The sequence below is a fragment of the Rhinopithecus bieti genome, unplaced genomic scaffold (genome assembly GCF_001698545.2).
Source record: "Rhinopithecus bieti isolate Rb0 unplaced genomic scaffold, ASM169854v2 scaffold_68244, whole genome shotgun sequence".
Classification (NCBI taxonomy): Eukaryota; Metazoa; Chordata; class Mammalia; order Primates; family Cercopithecidae; genus Rhinopithecus; species Rhinopithecus bieti.
In genome coordinates this window covers 1,054,110-1,067,015 of record NW_016825829.1, presented here as the reverse complement: position 1 = coordinate 1,067,015, position 12,906 = coordinate 1,054,110, and the positions used below count along the sequence as shown (strand labels likewise).

At 45.7% G+C, this 12,906-nt stretch overlaps 1 protein-coding gene across 4 annotated transcripts in view; it reads left to right on the top strand.

The window, feature by feature from the left end:
* The window catches only part of FAM193A (family with sequence similarity 193 member A), a 144,454-nt gene that overhangs the window by 81,022 nt on the left and 50,526 nt on the right, over positions 1-12,906 (top strand). For all 4 annotated transcript variants that reach the window (XM_017863155.1, XM_017863153.1, XM_017863156.1 and 1 more), the window contains 2 exons: positions 11,147-11,345; positions 12,316-12,588. In XM_017863155.1, the coding sequence (XP_017718644.1) occupies positions 11,147-11,345; positions 12,316-12,588 (472 nt within the window). The remainder of the gene's footprint in view (positions 1-11,146; positions 11,346-12,315; positions 12,589-12,906) is intronic.

Here is a 12,906-nt window from a genome sequence, read left to right as displayed (position 1 = left end):
CGTGGTGGCGCATGCCTGCAGTCCCAGTTACTCGGGAGGCTGAGGCAGGAGAATCGCTTGAACCCAGGAGGCAGAGGTTGCAGTGAGCTGAGATTGCGCCATTGCACTCCAGCCTGGGCAACAAGAGGGAAACTCTGTCTCAAAAAAAAAAAAAAAAAAAAAAAAAAAAAAGATTGTTTGGCTTATTCAGGATCCTAAGAGATTCTGTATGAATTTAGGATGGATTTTCTATTTCTTCAAAATATATCATTGGGATTTTGATAGGGGCTGCATTGAATCTGTAGATCACTTTGGGTAGTGTGTACATTCTAACAGTATTGTCTTTTAATCAATGAATATGGTACGTGTTTTTTTTTTTTTTTTTTTTTTAAATTTCTTAGAGCAATGTTTTGTAGTGTTTGTTTGAGACAGTCTCCCTCTGTTACCCAGGCTGGAATGCAGTGGCATGATCCCGGCTCACTGCATCCTCCACCTCCTGGGTTCAAGCAGTTCTCCTGCCTCAGCTTCCTGTACAGGCATGTGCCACCATTCCCGGCTAATTTTTTGTGTTTTAATAGAGATGGGGTTTCCCGGTGTTAGCCAGGATGGTCTAGATTTCCTGACCTCGTGATCTGCCCACCTCGGCCTCCCAAAGTGCTGGGATTACAGGCGTGAGCAACCATGCCTGGCCTATAGTTTTTATGGTACAACTCTTTCACTTCTTTGGTTAATTCCTGTTGGTGTTTTGTTTTGGTTTGGTGTTTTTTTGAGACAGAATCTCACTCTGTCACCTACACTGGAGTGCAGTGGCATGATCTTGGCTCACTGCACCCTCCTCACCCAGGTTCAAGTGATTCTCCGGTGTCAGCCTCCGGAGTAGCTGTGATTACAGGCACGCACCACCATGCCTGGCTAATTGTTGTATTTTCAGTAGAGACGGGGTTTCACCATGTTGGCCAGGCTGGTCTCGAACCCCTGACCTCAAATGATCCGCTCGCCTCAGCCTCCCCAAGTTCTGGGATTACAGGCGTGAGCCACTGTGGCCAGCCCTAAATTATTATTTTTGATGCTGTTTTGAATGGAATTGTTTTCATAATTTCCTTTTCCGACTGACCATTGTTAGTGTATAGACAGCTGATTTTCAAGTGTTGATTTTGTATCTTCCTACTTTGCTGCATTCATCTATTCTAACCGACTTTTTTGTGGAATCTTTAGAGTTTTCTACATGTAAAATCATACCGTCTACAAAGAAAGATAATTTTACTTCTTCTTTTCCAGTTTAGATGCCTTTCTTTTTCTTGCCTATTTGCTCTGGCTGAAATTTCTAATACTATGTTGAATAGAAGTGGTGAAAGCAGGCATCCTTGCCTTGTTCCTGTTACTTAAGGAAAAGCTTTTGTTTGTTCACCATTGTTTGCTGTGGGTTTTTCATATATGGCTTTTATTATGTTTTGGTAGTTTTCCTTCTATTCCTAGTTTGTTGGGTATTTTTGTTATGAAAGGGTGTTGAGGCCGGGTGCGGTGGCTCACGCATGTAATCCCAGCACTTTGGGGGGTCAAGGCAGGCGGATCACGAGGTCAGGAGATCGAGACCATCGTGGCTAACACAATGAAGCCCCGTGTCTACTAAAAATACAAAAAAATTTGCTGGGCGTGGTGGCGGACGCCTGTAGTCCCAGCTACCCAGGAGGCTGAGGCAGGAGAATGGCGTGAACCTGGGAGGCGGAGCTTGCAGTGAGCCGAGATTGCGCCACTGCACTCCAGCCTGGGCGACAGAGCGAGACTCCGTCTCCTTAAAAAAAAAAAAAGGGGGGGGGGTGTTGAATTTTGTCACATGCTTTTTCTGCACTAGTTTTGATGATCTTTGGCGTTTTCCAGTCTGTTAATGTGGCATGTTAACATTGATTACTATTTATACATTGAATCATCCTTACATTCTGGGAATAAGTCCCACGTGGTCATGGTGTATGCATCTTTTAATATGCTGCTGAATTCAGTTTGCTAGTATTTTGTTGAGGATGTTTGCATGAATGTTCATAAGCGATACTCGTTTATAGTTTTTGTTTGTTTGTTTGTTTGTTTTGTTTTTGAGACAGAGTTTCGCTTGTTACCCAGGCTGGAGTACAATGATGCGATCTCGGCTCGCTGCAACCTCCGCCTCCCAGGTTCATGCGATTCTCCTGCCTCAGCCTCCCGAGTAGCTAGGATTACAGGCACGCGCCACCAGGCCCGGCTAATTTTGTATTTTTAGTAGAGACGGGATTTCTCCATGTTGGTCAGCTGATCTCATACTCCTGACCTCGATCCGCCACCTTGCCCTCCCCAAGTGCTGGGATTACAGGCTTGAGTTGCCGCACCCGGCCCTGTGGTTTTTCTTACAGTGTCTTTGGCTTTGGTATGAGGATATGCTCAGGACATGAGTTAGAAAGTGCTCACTTCTCTTCAGTTTTTTGGAAACTTTGAGAAAGATTGGTATTAATTCTTTAAATATTTGGTAGAATTGACCAGTGAAGCCATCAGGTCTATGGCTTTTCTTTATTGGGTGATTTTTTTTTTTTTTTTTTTTTTTTTTTTTTTGAGACGGTGTTTTGTTCTGTCACCCAGGCTGGAGTGCAGTGGCACAATCTCCACTCACTGCAACCTCTGCCTCTCAGATTCAAGTGATTCCCTAGCCTCAGCCTCCAAAGTAGCTGGAGCTACAGGCACTTGCCACCACACCCAGCTAATTTTTGTATTTTTAGTAGAGACAGGATTTTGCCATGTTGGCCAGGTTGGTCTCAAACTCCTGACCTCAGGTGATCCACCTACCTCGGCCTCCCAAAGTGCTGGGATTATAGGCATAAGCCACTGCGCCTAGCCTATTGGGTGATTTTTGATTACCAATTCAATCTCTTTACTAGTTACAGGTTTGTTCAGACTTTTCTATTTCTTTATGATTTCATCTTGAAAAGTTTTGTGTTTCTAAAATTTTTTTCATTTCATCTGTTTTATCCAGTGTGTTAGTGTACAGTTCATAATACTTTCTTTTTTCTTTGAAACAGCATCTCACTCTGTCACCCAGACCAGGAGTACAGTGGTATGATCATAGGTCATTGCAGCCTCAAACTCTTGGGCTTGGAAGCATTCCTCCTGCTTCAGCCTCGCAATAGCTGTGACTACAGGCATGTGCCACCACTCCCAGCTAATTTTTTTTTTATTGTTTTGGACTCTACCAAAGAGAAGACAGGGTCTTACTATGTTGCCGTCTGGACTGAAACTCCTGGGCCAAAGCAGTCCTCCTACCTCAGCCTACCAAAGTGCTGGGATTATAGGCGTGAGTTACCAAGCCCAACCAATACTTACTTTTTTTTTTTTTTTCTGGAGATGGAGTCTCTCTCTGTCGCCCAGGCTGGAGTGCAATGGCACCATCTCAGCTCACTGCAAGCTCCGCCTCCCGGGTTCACGCCATTTTCCTGCCTCAGGACTACAGGCACCCGCCACCACGCCTGGCTAATTTTTTGTATTTTTAGTAAAGACAGGGTTTCACCATGTTAGCCATGATGGTCTCATTCTGCTGACCTCATGATCCTCCCACCTTGCAAAAGGCTGGGATTACAGGCGTCAGCCACCTCGCCCAGCCAACTTCTCAGGGTTTTCATATGCAAAGCAGGTTTCTTATAGACATGTATAGTTGTGTTTGTTTGTTATTTTTAGAGATGTAATCTTGCTATGTTACCCCAGCTGGACTTGAACTCCTAGGCTCAAGCAATCCTCCCACCTTGGTCTCCTGAGTAGCTGCGACTATAGGCACATGCCACCATGCTTGTTGTTTTTTGATATACTCTGATAGTCTTCGTCTTTTCATTGGTGTATTTGACTCTTCACATTTAAAGTGATTTTTTAATGTATTTAGATTAATATCAGCCATGTTTGTAATTGTTTCCTATTCATTGTGAGTCTTTTCTGCCTTCTCTACTTTTAATTAAGCATTTTATGATTTTTATCTCCTCTCATATCAATTTTATTTATATTTTTTAAAATTTCTGCAGTTGCCCTAGTGTTTACAATATACATTTTGAGCTAATCTAAGTCCGTTTTCAACTAACTAATGTAAAACAGGTAACATTTAACAGATTACTCCCGACCCCTCCCTATTCCCTGTGACATTGCTGTCATTATTTTCACTTATCCACATGTTAATCACCCGGTACAGTGTTGATGATTACTTTAAACAGTTATCTTTTAGATTAATAGGAAGAAGAAGATACTTTATTTTGGCTTTATTCCTTCTCTAGTATTCTTCCTTTCTTTATGTAGATTTCTGACATTCTGTCTGAAGGAAATCTTTTGACATTTCTTGCAGGGCAGGTCTGCTGGTGATGAGCTCCCTCAGTTTTTGTTTGTCTGAGGAAGTCTTTATTTCTCCTTCACTTTTGAAGGATAATTTCGCTGGACACATAATTCTAGGTTGGTAGTTTTTTCTTTGAACACTTTAGATCTGTTTAACTTCCCTCTGTCCTTGCTGGCATGGTTTCTGGTTTCTGACAAGGTGTCCTCTGGAATTCTTTTCCCTGTTCTTCTGTAGGTCCACTCGCCCCCACCCAGCTGCTTTCAAGATTTTCTCTTTTTTTTCGTTGTTGTTTTTTGTTCTTTTGAGATGAAGTCTCACTCAGCCACCCAGGCTGGAGTGCAATGGCATGATCTCGGCTCACTGCAACCACTGTCTCCCAGGTTCAAGCGATTCTCCCATCTCAGCCTCCAGAATAGTTGGGATTACAGGCACCCACCATCATGCCCGGCTAATTTTTGTATTTTAGTAGAGACGAGGTTTCACCATATTGGCCAGGCTGGTCTTGAACTCCTGACCTCAGGTGATCTGCCCACCTTGGGCTTCCGTAATGCTGGGATTACAGGTGTGAGCCACGGCACCTGGCCAAGATTTTTTCTTTTTCTTTGGTATTCTGCAGGTTGAATAGAATATGCCTTCATGTAGCTTTGGGGGTATTTATTCTACTTGATGTTCTCTGAATTCCTTGGATCTGTGCTGTCAGTTGTTAATTTTGGAGACTTTTCAGCTATTACTACTTCAACTGTTTCTCTAGTCTCTCCTTCCAGCATTCCACTTACCAGGTGTTATATCTTTCGAAACTGTCCCACAGGTTTTGGATGTTTTGTTCTATTGGGGGGATTGTTTCTAGTTTTGTTTTTAATTCTTGTTTCTCTTTGCCTTGCAGTATGGGAAGTTTCTGCTGACATATCTTGCAGCTCCCTGACTCTTTCCTTGACCGTGTCGTCTCCTGATGAGCCCATCACTGATAGTCTTCCTTTCTCTTACATTGTTTTTATTGCCAGCATTTCTTTCTATCTGTCTGCTCACATGGCCCCCTTGTTCTTGCATGCTGTCTACTTTTTCCATTAGAGCCTTTAGCCTACCAATCATTTTCAATTTCCTGTTTGATAATTGCCATCCATGTTATCTCCATGTTCCTGCAACCATTCAGTTGTCTTTCTTAGCCTCTGGTGAGATTGGTGTTAGACCTTCTTCTGTTCTGCATCCCTAACACTCTCTTGCAGGTTTCTCATCTCCTTGTCTCTCAGTTCAGTGTTCTGAGGACTTTTTTGGAATCAGTCCTCCAGTTCAGTGATTCTGTAGTGGTGCCTAGCCTGCCACTTAAGTTCTAATTCCGACTATATTTATATATTTAAATATATGGCCGGGCACGGTGGCCTCAAGCCTGTAATCCCCAGCACTTTGGGAAGGCCGAGACGGGCCGGATCACGAGGTCAGGAGATCAAGACCATCCTGGCTAACACTGTGAAACCCAGTCTCTACTAAAAAATACAAAAACTAGCCGGCGGTGGCGGGCGCCCTGTAGTCCCAGCTACTCGGAGAGGCGAGGCAGGAAATGGCGTAAACCCGGAGGCGGAGCTTTCAGTGAGCTGAGATGCCGGCCACTGCAGCTCCAGCCCAGGGCGACAGAGTGAGACCCCGTCTCAAAAAAAAAAAAAAAATATATATATATATATATATATATTTACTTTTTTTCCCCAAAGATATCTAGTAGCTTTTTATATTCTCTTGTTCCTTGTTTTTCTTTCTTTCTTTCTTTAAGCATTTCACACATAGTTACTCTGTGTTTGAATGAAACCTTGAGCATCCAGGTTCGTTTTCTGCTGACGTCACCTGTGGTATATTATTTCCTTGTGTGGATGGATTCTATTAGGAGGTTATGTTTTGCTCAGCTTACTCTGTGAGAACCCAGAGGCCTCCATAGTGTGCTTCCCTATGAGGGTTGGCATTTGCTGGTGCGAGAGCTGCCTGAGACCTGGGCTTCTCTCGGGTCTCCAGACTGCGGCCCCCACACGTCACTGTGGCAATGAGGTGCGGCTATTCCTTCCCTTCACCTCCACTTCGCTTCTCTCATCACCTCCTAATACTTCTTTTCGTCCTTTGCCTTTGTTGATAGCAGTTGGTTACCAAAGTGTTCAGTGTCATTTCTCTCAGATCTAGAGCTAAGTAGCCCGTCTTACCCAACAAGGCCCAGACCAGGGGGGAAGAACGGCCTTCTTCAAGCGAAGAGCAAAGCTGAGCAGGTGTGGCTGCACCTCGCTGCTCCTCCCACCTGCTGTCCACAAGGCCTAGGAGTAGGAAGTCACAACTACAGGGCCTGAATCTATACCGGAACCCAAGGCATGTGACTTTGAATCCTGGGTCTTTTTCATCCAACACGGAGGATGTATTATGAAACAGTTGATGTACTAAGAAAGGGCCTAGAAGTGAGGACAGGGATGTCTCAAAGTTTCCACTGAGAACTTTGCAGTGGAGCATTTGCAGTGGCCACTGGGTTCTGGCCCTCCAGAGTTCGGTGTATTAAGTGGAGCCTGGTGACGTGGTGCAAGGGGAGGACAGGGTGCCAAGTAGCCTTGGGTCCCTTGTTAGCTTCGAGAGCCAGGGTGTGTCTTTACACCCCCTCTCTAGGTTACTTTGAGACTTAAGTAAAACCACTGGAAAAACATTTAATGCAATTAAAACACGATTCGGTTACATACAGTTTAAAGTACAAGTTCAGATTTAGATTGGGGATGTAAAGCTGTGTGGATAATAGGGTCATAAATAGGTTGCAATTTGGGGATCATATTGTGATCTTTGACTTGCATGTTCTTTTAGAGCTGAGATTCAGCTTTTCCAGCCTGAAAACTGGCACAGCCAAAGCAAAGGTAGTCCTTCACCTCTTCACCATCTCTGGAAGAAATATCAAGAAACCTTAGTTAAGCAGAGAGTTCGTCATCTTAACCTTTTCGTTACCTGGAGTACAGCTGGAACTCATTTTTGCTCGGATGCTTAGTGTTGGTAACCTCTCACGTGTGGGCCTCGTGACTCAGTCTGCGGCTCTTGCTCCTCGTGTCTTGCACCCATGTTCCATGTCCAAGTGAGTGTGGGTGGTAGAGGACAAGCGAGTCACCCAGCTCCCAGATAGACTCAGTGCGTGCCCAGTGGAAAGCAGTTTGTTGTGTTTGCATTTGTGTCAGAGCTTTCATTTAAAGCAACAGTTTTCCTTTCCTGTGGATTACTTATTTTATCTCAAAGTGGATAAAAATGCAAAACAACTGCTAGTTGAAGCTTTGTGGGTTTGTATAATGAGTGAAGTCGGTGTTCAGATTCAATAGCATGGTCCACATTCTGAGAGAGTTCCTTTACAGTTAGCTCATTGGTGGACTTACAAAGTCATGGTCCAGAAATGGTCTAGGTGACAGACACCTATTTTTTCCTGAAGGAAATCCATAAGCTATTGAGATCAGTAGGCGTCTTCTGCAAAAGCATTAAAGAAAATACAACTTTTTTTGCTACTGATCCCTGTTACTTTTGTCCCTACTACTGGGCCCCCGTTTTTGAGTAGGTGGGGTTCTGCACAGTGTGTAAATCGAATGCGTAGAATCATTACCATATGTTTCCAATATTACAGTTGTGTAGATGCATTCCCTTATTCCTCTAAGCTAGACACCATTCAGCAGACACTTATTGAACACCCAATATGTGCCAGGCCCTGTGCTATATTCTAGGAAGACAAAAATCGGTTAGTCCTGGCCGCTCTTTTCAAAGAGTTCACAGTCTAAAGAGAAGACAAAAACAAGATCAAAATATGAAAATGTTGTGTACATACCTAATGGAACTCCCAGATGCTAGGCAGAAAAGTAACACTGAAGAGAGAACATTTTAAATGAGCCCACAGGTGGTTTTGCAGAGGAAGTGATGCTGAAACAGGGTTTTAAAGCATAAGCAAGAGCTCTCTGCACACACATGGGTGGTGGAGCCAAGGCTGTCAGCCAGGCTTTTCAAACCTGAAACCAAACAACTCACGGTCATGTCTTGAGGAGTCCAGGAGGTACTTACATAGCTTCAGAGCCCTGAGAGTGCTTCTAGTCAGGGTTTACCAGCTGGACCAGCACGACGGGACTGCTGCTCAAAGCCAGCAGGTTGGCATCTGTCAGATGTTTCTGCCCCTTACTAGAAGGTACTCAAGACCCAAGTCTTCTACTTGTTACTTTTCATCAATTACTTCTCAGCAAAGCAGCTCTTAGCTTATCACTGCTTTGTAGAAATGGGTATTGAAATGCATTTTTTTTTTTTTAATTTTCCTGGCTCTTGTCCCGTGGGGCTCCCATACCAGAACAATGACTTCAGGCCCTTGCCTGTAGCCTGGGTGGTCCGTCTGGACCTGTTTCTTCCTGCTGTTGAATCTTGAGTGTCTGCTCTACCCTCCTCTCCCCCTTTGCCATCCTGGGCCTGTTTCAGGTCAGTGGACTCACTGAGCTGTCCAGCAGCCCAGAGGGGCGTGCTTCCTCTCTGCTCCGAAGCACTGTGGGAGAAGGGCAAGGTGGAAAGGTTTGGTTGGTTGGTCAGGTGTTTTGTGTCCAGGGACTTTATGTCTGTATAAGTAGTCTCTATATAGAAGTCTCTAAGACTGTTGTCTTAGAAAATGAAAGCAGGGCACCGTCACACTCACTGAATACTTACTATGGGCCAGACAGTGTGCTCAATTCTTACTATAACCCTGGAGGTAGGTATCTCCAGATTACAGATGAGAAAACTAAAGCACAAAAAGATTGAGTGATTTGCCTGAGGTCACACAGCTAGTAAAAGGGAGAGCTGGCATCCGAGCTCGCCAGACTACAGAGCCCAAAGGCCAAGACGTGGGACTAGAGTTAAGATCTGTCACCTGAATGTGCCTCCTCATAGTACAGCCAGCAGTGGTATCTCCTGGACTAGATGTGCAGTCCCAGCTTTCATCTTGATAGCTCCAGAATTCCTCCTTTCCTTGCACTTTCACTGCCATTGCTTCATCCTTTCTCACCCCCTGACTAACCACTTGTCCTCCTTCCGCCTTCTGGTTCATCCACAGTATTGCCACAAATTGATCTTTCCACTAAGCTGACCAAATCATCTCACTTTGCTGCTTAAATCCCTCTGTGACTCCCCAGCCCCTTGAGGACAAAGTGATACAAAGTTGTCTTTGGCCTGGCTGCTGCCCCCACTCGACCTGGAGCCTGTCAGGGTATGGCACTGTCATACCTGTATATGCACCATCCCTTTGCTCCTAACCCCTTCGTGTCCTCCCTCTGGCCAAGCCAGGCCTGCAGGATTCTGCCAAACCATTGCCCATTCTTCAGAACCCTCCAGGGAACCCTCCCACTTGAGTTTACAGAATTCAGTGCTCATTTCTGCATCCCAGAGGATGTGATGACCAGGTTGCCCATAACTGGGCATTCCTCCACTCCAGCGGACAGAAGTCCTGCTGAGGGAGATTCGTATGTCTGCCCAGCATTAGCAAGGACTAGGGGAGAAGGGCCAGCATCCAGATGTCCCACCTTATCCTAGAGCTCATGTAATCTGGGGAAAGGCAGACATTAAACCAATAGGCTACAAGTAGGTCTTGAATTATAACTGTGGTAAGTGCTAACAGGGAAAATGACGGATTTTAGTGTGTTCAGTGGGAAGGCTCGCCTTAGTCTTGGGTGTTGGGTCCTGGGTGGTCACAGCAAAGGCAGTGCCATCTTCTCTGAGGAAGTGATCTTTAGGCCAAGGCCTGCAGGATGAGTGTGAGTGCGGTAACGAGCTGAGGCTCGCACATTCTAGAGCATGGACACAGCACAAGCAAAGCTTAGGGCCAAGAAGGTGAATAGGCGTGTGCTGGCCAAGGGGAGGCCTGTGTGTCCAGGGCCTTGGTGAGCCGGAGGGTTGGAGGAGGTAGGCCCAGCTCCCTTGGATCTTTTCAGGCCAGAGCCTTGGGAAGCCATTGCTGCGTCCTGAGCAGGGGAGTGACATGCTCGAATTTACATTCAACAAAGATCACTCTGGCTGTGATGGGAAGAAGGACTGGGAAGAGTTCCTGGTGCAGATGTGTAGGCTCTTGTGCTGCGCCACTGTGAGAACGTGGTGCTTAGGATCTCCTAAGGAGGTCAGCATCCAGGGCCTGGTGCCTGGATAGAGGCTGAGGCAGAGGGAGGACCCAAGGGGGCCCCAGCCTGTGCAGGAGCAGCCAGATGGCTAGTCACTCAATAAATGCATGGATGTTGGCTAGCCAGCTGGCCAGACCCTGATCACCTTCCCTTGGTGCCTTCAACAGTGGTCTGTCCCACAGGGCCCAGGGCAGGGCTTGCCAGTGAGGCAGCTCCTTTGAGAATGCCCTGGTCTTCAGAGCACTGTATACAAATTCCTCTAGTTCATTAGATTTGCACTGTACTTTGCCTGGGTATAAGAGGTCAGTGTGTAAGGGTTTTATCCATTTTCATCAGTGATTCCAAAGTTGACTTATCAGTGATGATCATTAAAATGCTTGCAGTGATGATCATTAAAATGCTTGCTGAGATTAAGCCATAGAAACAGATCTTACGACGCACATAACACACTCACATGTGACCCAGTAGGAATGCTGAGTTGTCTAAAGTTTGTTCAGATATACTCCTCAAGGCATCGGTTGCTTTTCATATCTACATCTGGTTGAAATTTGACCTGCCGTGTACAGTCTCATAAATCAAGTCCACGTTTTGTGAGATGTGCGCCCCGTGGGCCTCAGCTCATGGCGAGCACATCCCATGAGGCTCATAATGAATTGTCTGTCTGTAGTTTACTTACCTAGGTAAACAGAATATTAATTTTGATATGTGATTAGAAAATTTTTTTTTGTAGGCTTTACCGCCAGCACCTGTTCAGAATCACACAAATAAGCATCAGGTATTCAATGCATCTCTTCAAGACCATATTTATCCGAGCTGTTTTGGGAATACTCCAGAGTGGAATAGTTCTAAATTTATAAGTCTTTGGGGATCAGAAGTGATGAATGATAAGAACTGGAATCCTGGCACTTTCTTGCCAGATACAATTTCTGGTAAGGAATTTGTTAAAACTTTCTTAAAGTTTTAAAATAACCTGAGTAGATTGACATCTTTGCCGTAGTCTCCCGTGGAAACCCTGGCGCAGCTATAGCCAGCCGCTGCTCTACCACCTCGGTCTCCAATCCTGCTCCATCCTCTCGCATCTGCCACCAGTCAGTCCCACTGCGTGACTGAGCAGAGCAAGACTCTGACTCCATGGCTGCCTGTCAGACCAGTGAGCCACATGGGCGTGGCGTCCGCACTGCTGAGGGTCTGGTGACCATGGTTGGGTGCCCGGCCTTCAATTCTCGAGCAGTGGTGACAATCAGACCTCAGCCCCCCCGGTGCACAGGGGCAGGAAGAAAGTGCCACAGTCGACTTAAATCTGTGACTCACACTCCTTCCTCTGGTTACTGCATTGGCCCCACATGGCATCTCTCCCCTTTACTAGCTCCTTCCTCCCCAGCTGCCTCAGCCACTGAGGCCCAGCTGTTACTTCAGTCGCAGGGTCAGAGGCACCTGAAAAGGGGCTGGTGCCTACCCCTCATCTCTGTCTTCCTGTGGCCAGAGCTCCTGGCAGCCCCACACCCAGCCCCGGCGTGTGCCAGAACAGCAGACTACACTTGACATCCTGATCTCTGCTTGGGAAGGATTTCTAGCTGTGTGACCTTGGGCAAGTTGCTTGGCCTCTCTGAGCCTCAGTTTCTTCATCTTCTTAGGATGGGAGTAATAGTATCAACCTCAGAAAGTAGTTTTAAGACTTTACGTAACTTTGGAAAGCACCTAGCACAGGAATTGGCACATAGTAGGTGCTCAATACAATTTTTTCTTAGATTAAAAACTAGTTGACTTACTGTCATCCCAGTGGGATCCTGACTTCAGTAGCACCCCCAGTGTCAAATGTTCAGTCATCAGCATGTCTTTTAGGGTTTAGTTAAGTATGATTGCTGTCAGAAGCCATAATTTTCCTGTTCTTCTTTGAAGGGAGTGAAATATTAGGGCCAACACTCTCAGAAACAAGACCAGAAGCCCTTCCACCTCCATCTAGCAATGAAACACCTGCAGTCTCGGATAGTAAAGAGAAAAAGAATGCTGCGAAAAAGAAGTGTTTATACAATTTCCAAGATGCTTTTATGGAAGCAAACAAAGTTGTCATGGCCACGTCATCAGCCACGTCCTCCGTGTCCTGCACAGCTACCACAGTGCAGTCCAGCAACAGCCAGTTCAGAGTGTCATCCAAGAGACCTCCTTCAGTAGGTAAGGCTTGAAGGCTCACTAGCCCTCGGGCTCTGCAGGAAGGCTGGGTTTACTGACTTCTCATCTTTGTAACTGCCTTTTACTTGGCCCAGCCTGAGGCGTAAGTGTAATTAACTGACCAAAAATGCTCACACACACAAAGCTGATCCCGAGAGCTGATCCCTGGGACTTTGATTAGAATTGTAGCTATTGTGCTAGGTTCCTCTGGGGCTTTGCTGCACCGTCTTGCTTTTGTCTCTGTTTCTGTTGTTCTTCTGTGATAGGAAGAGGTTATTGCTTGCTTTCTCTTCTCTTTTCTTTTCTTTTCTTTTCAAGATA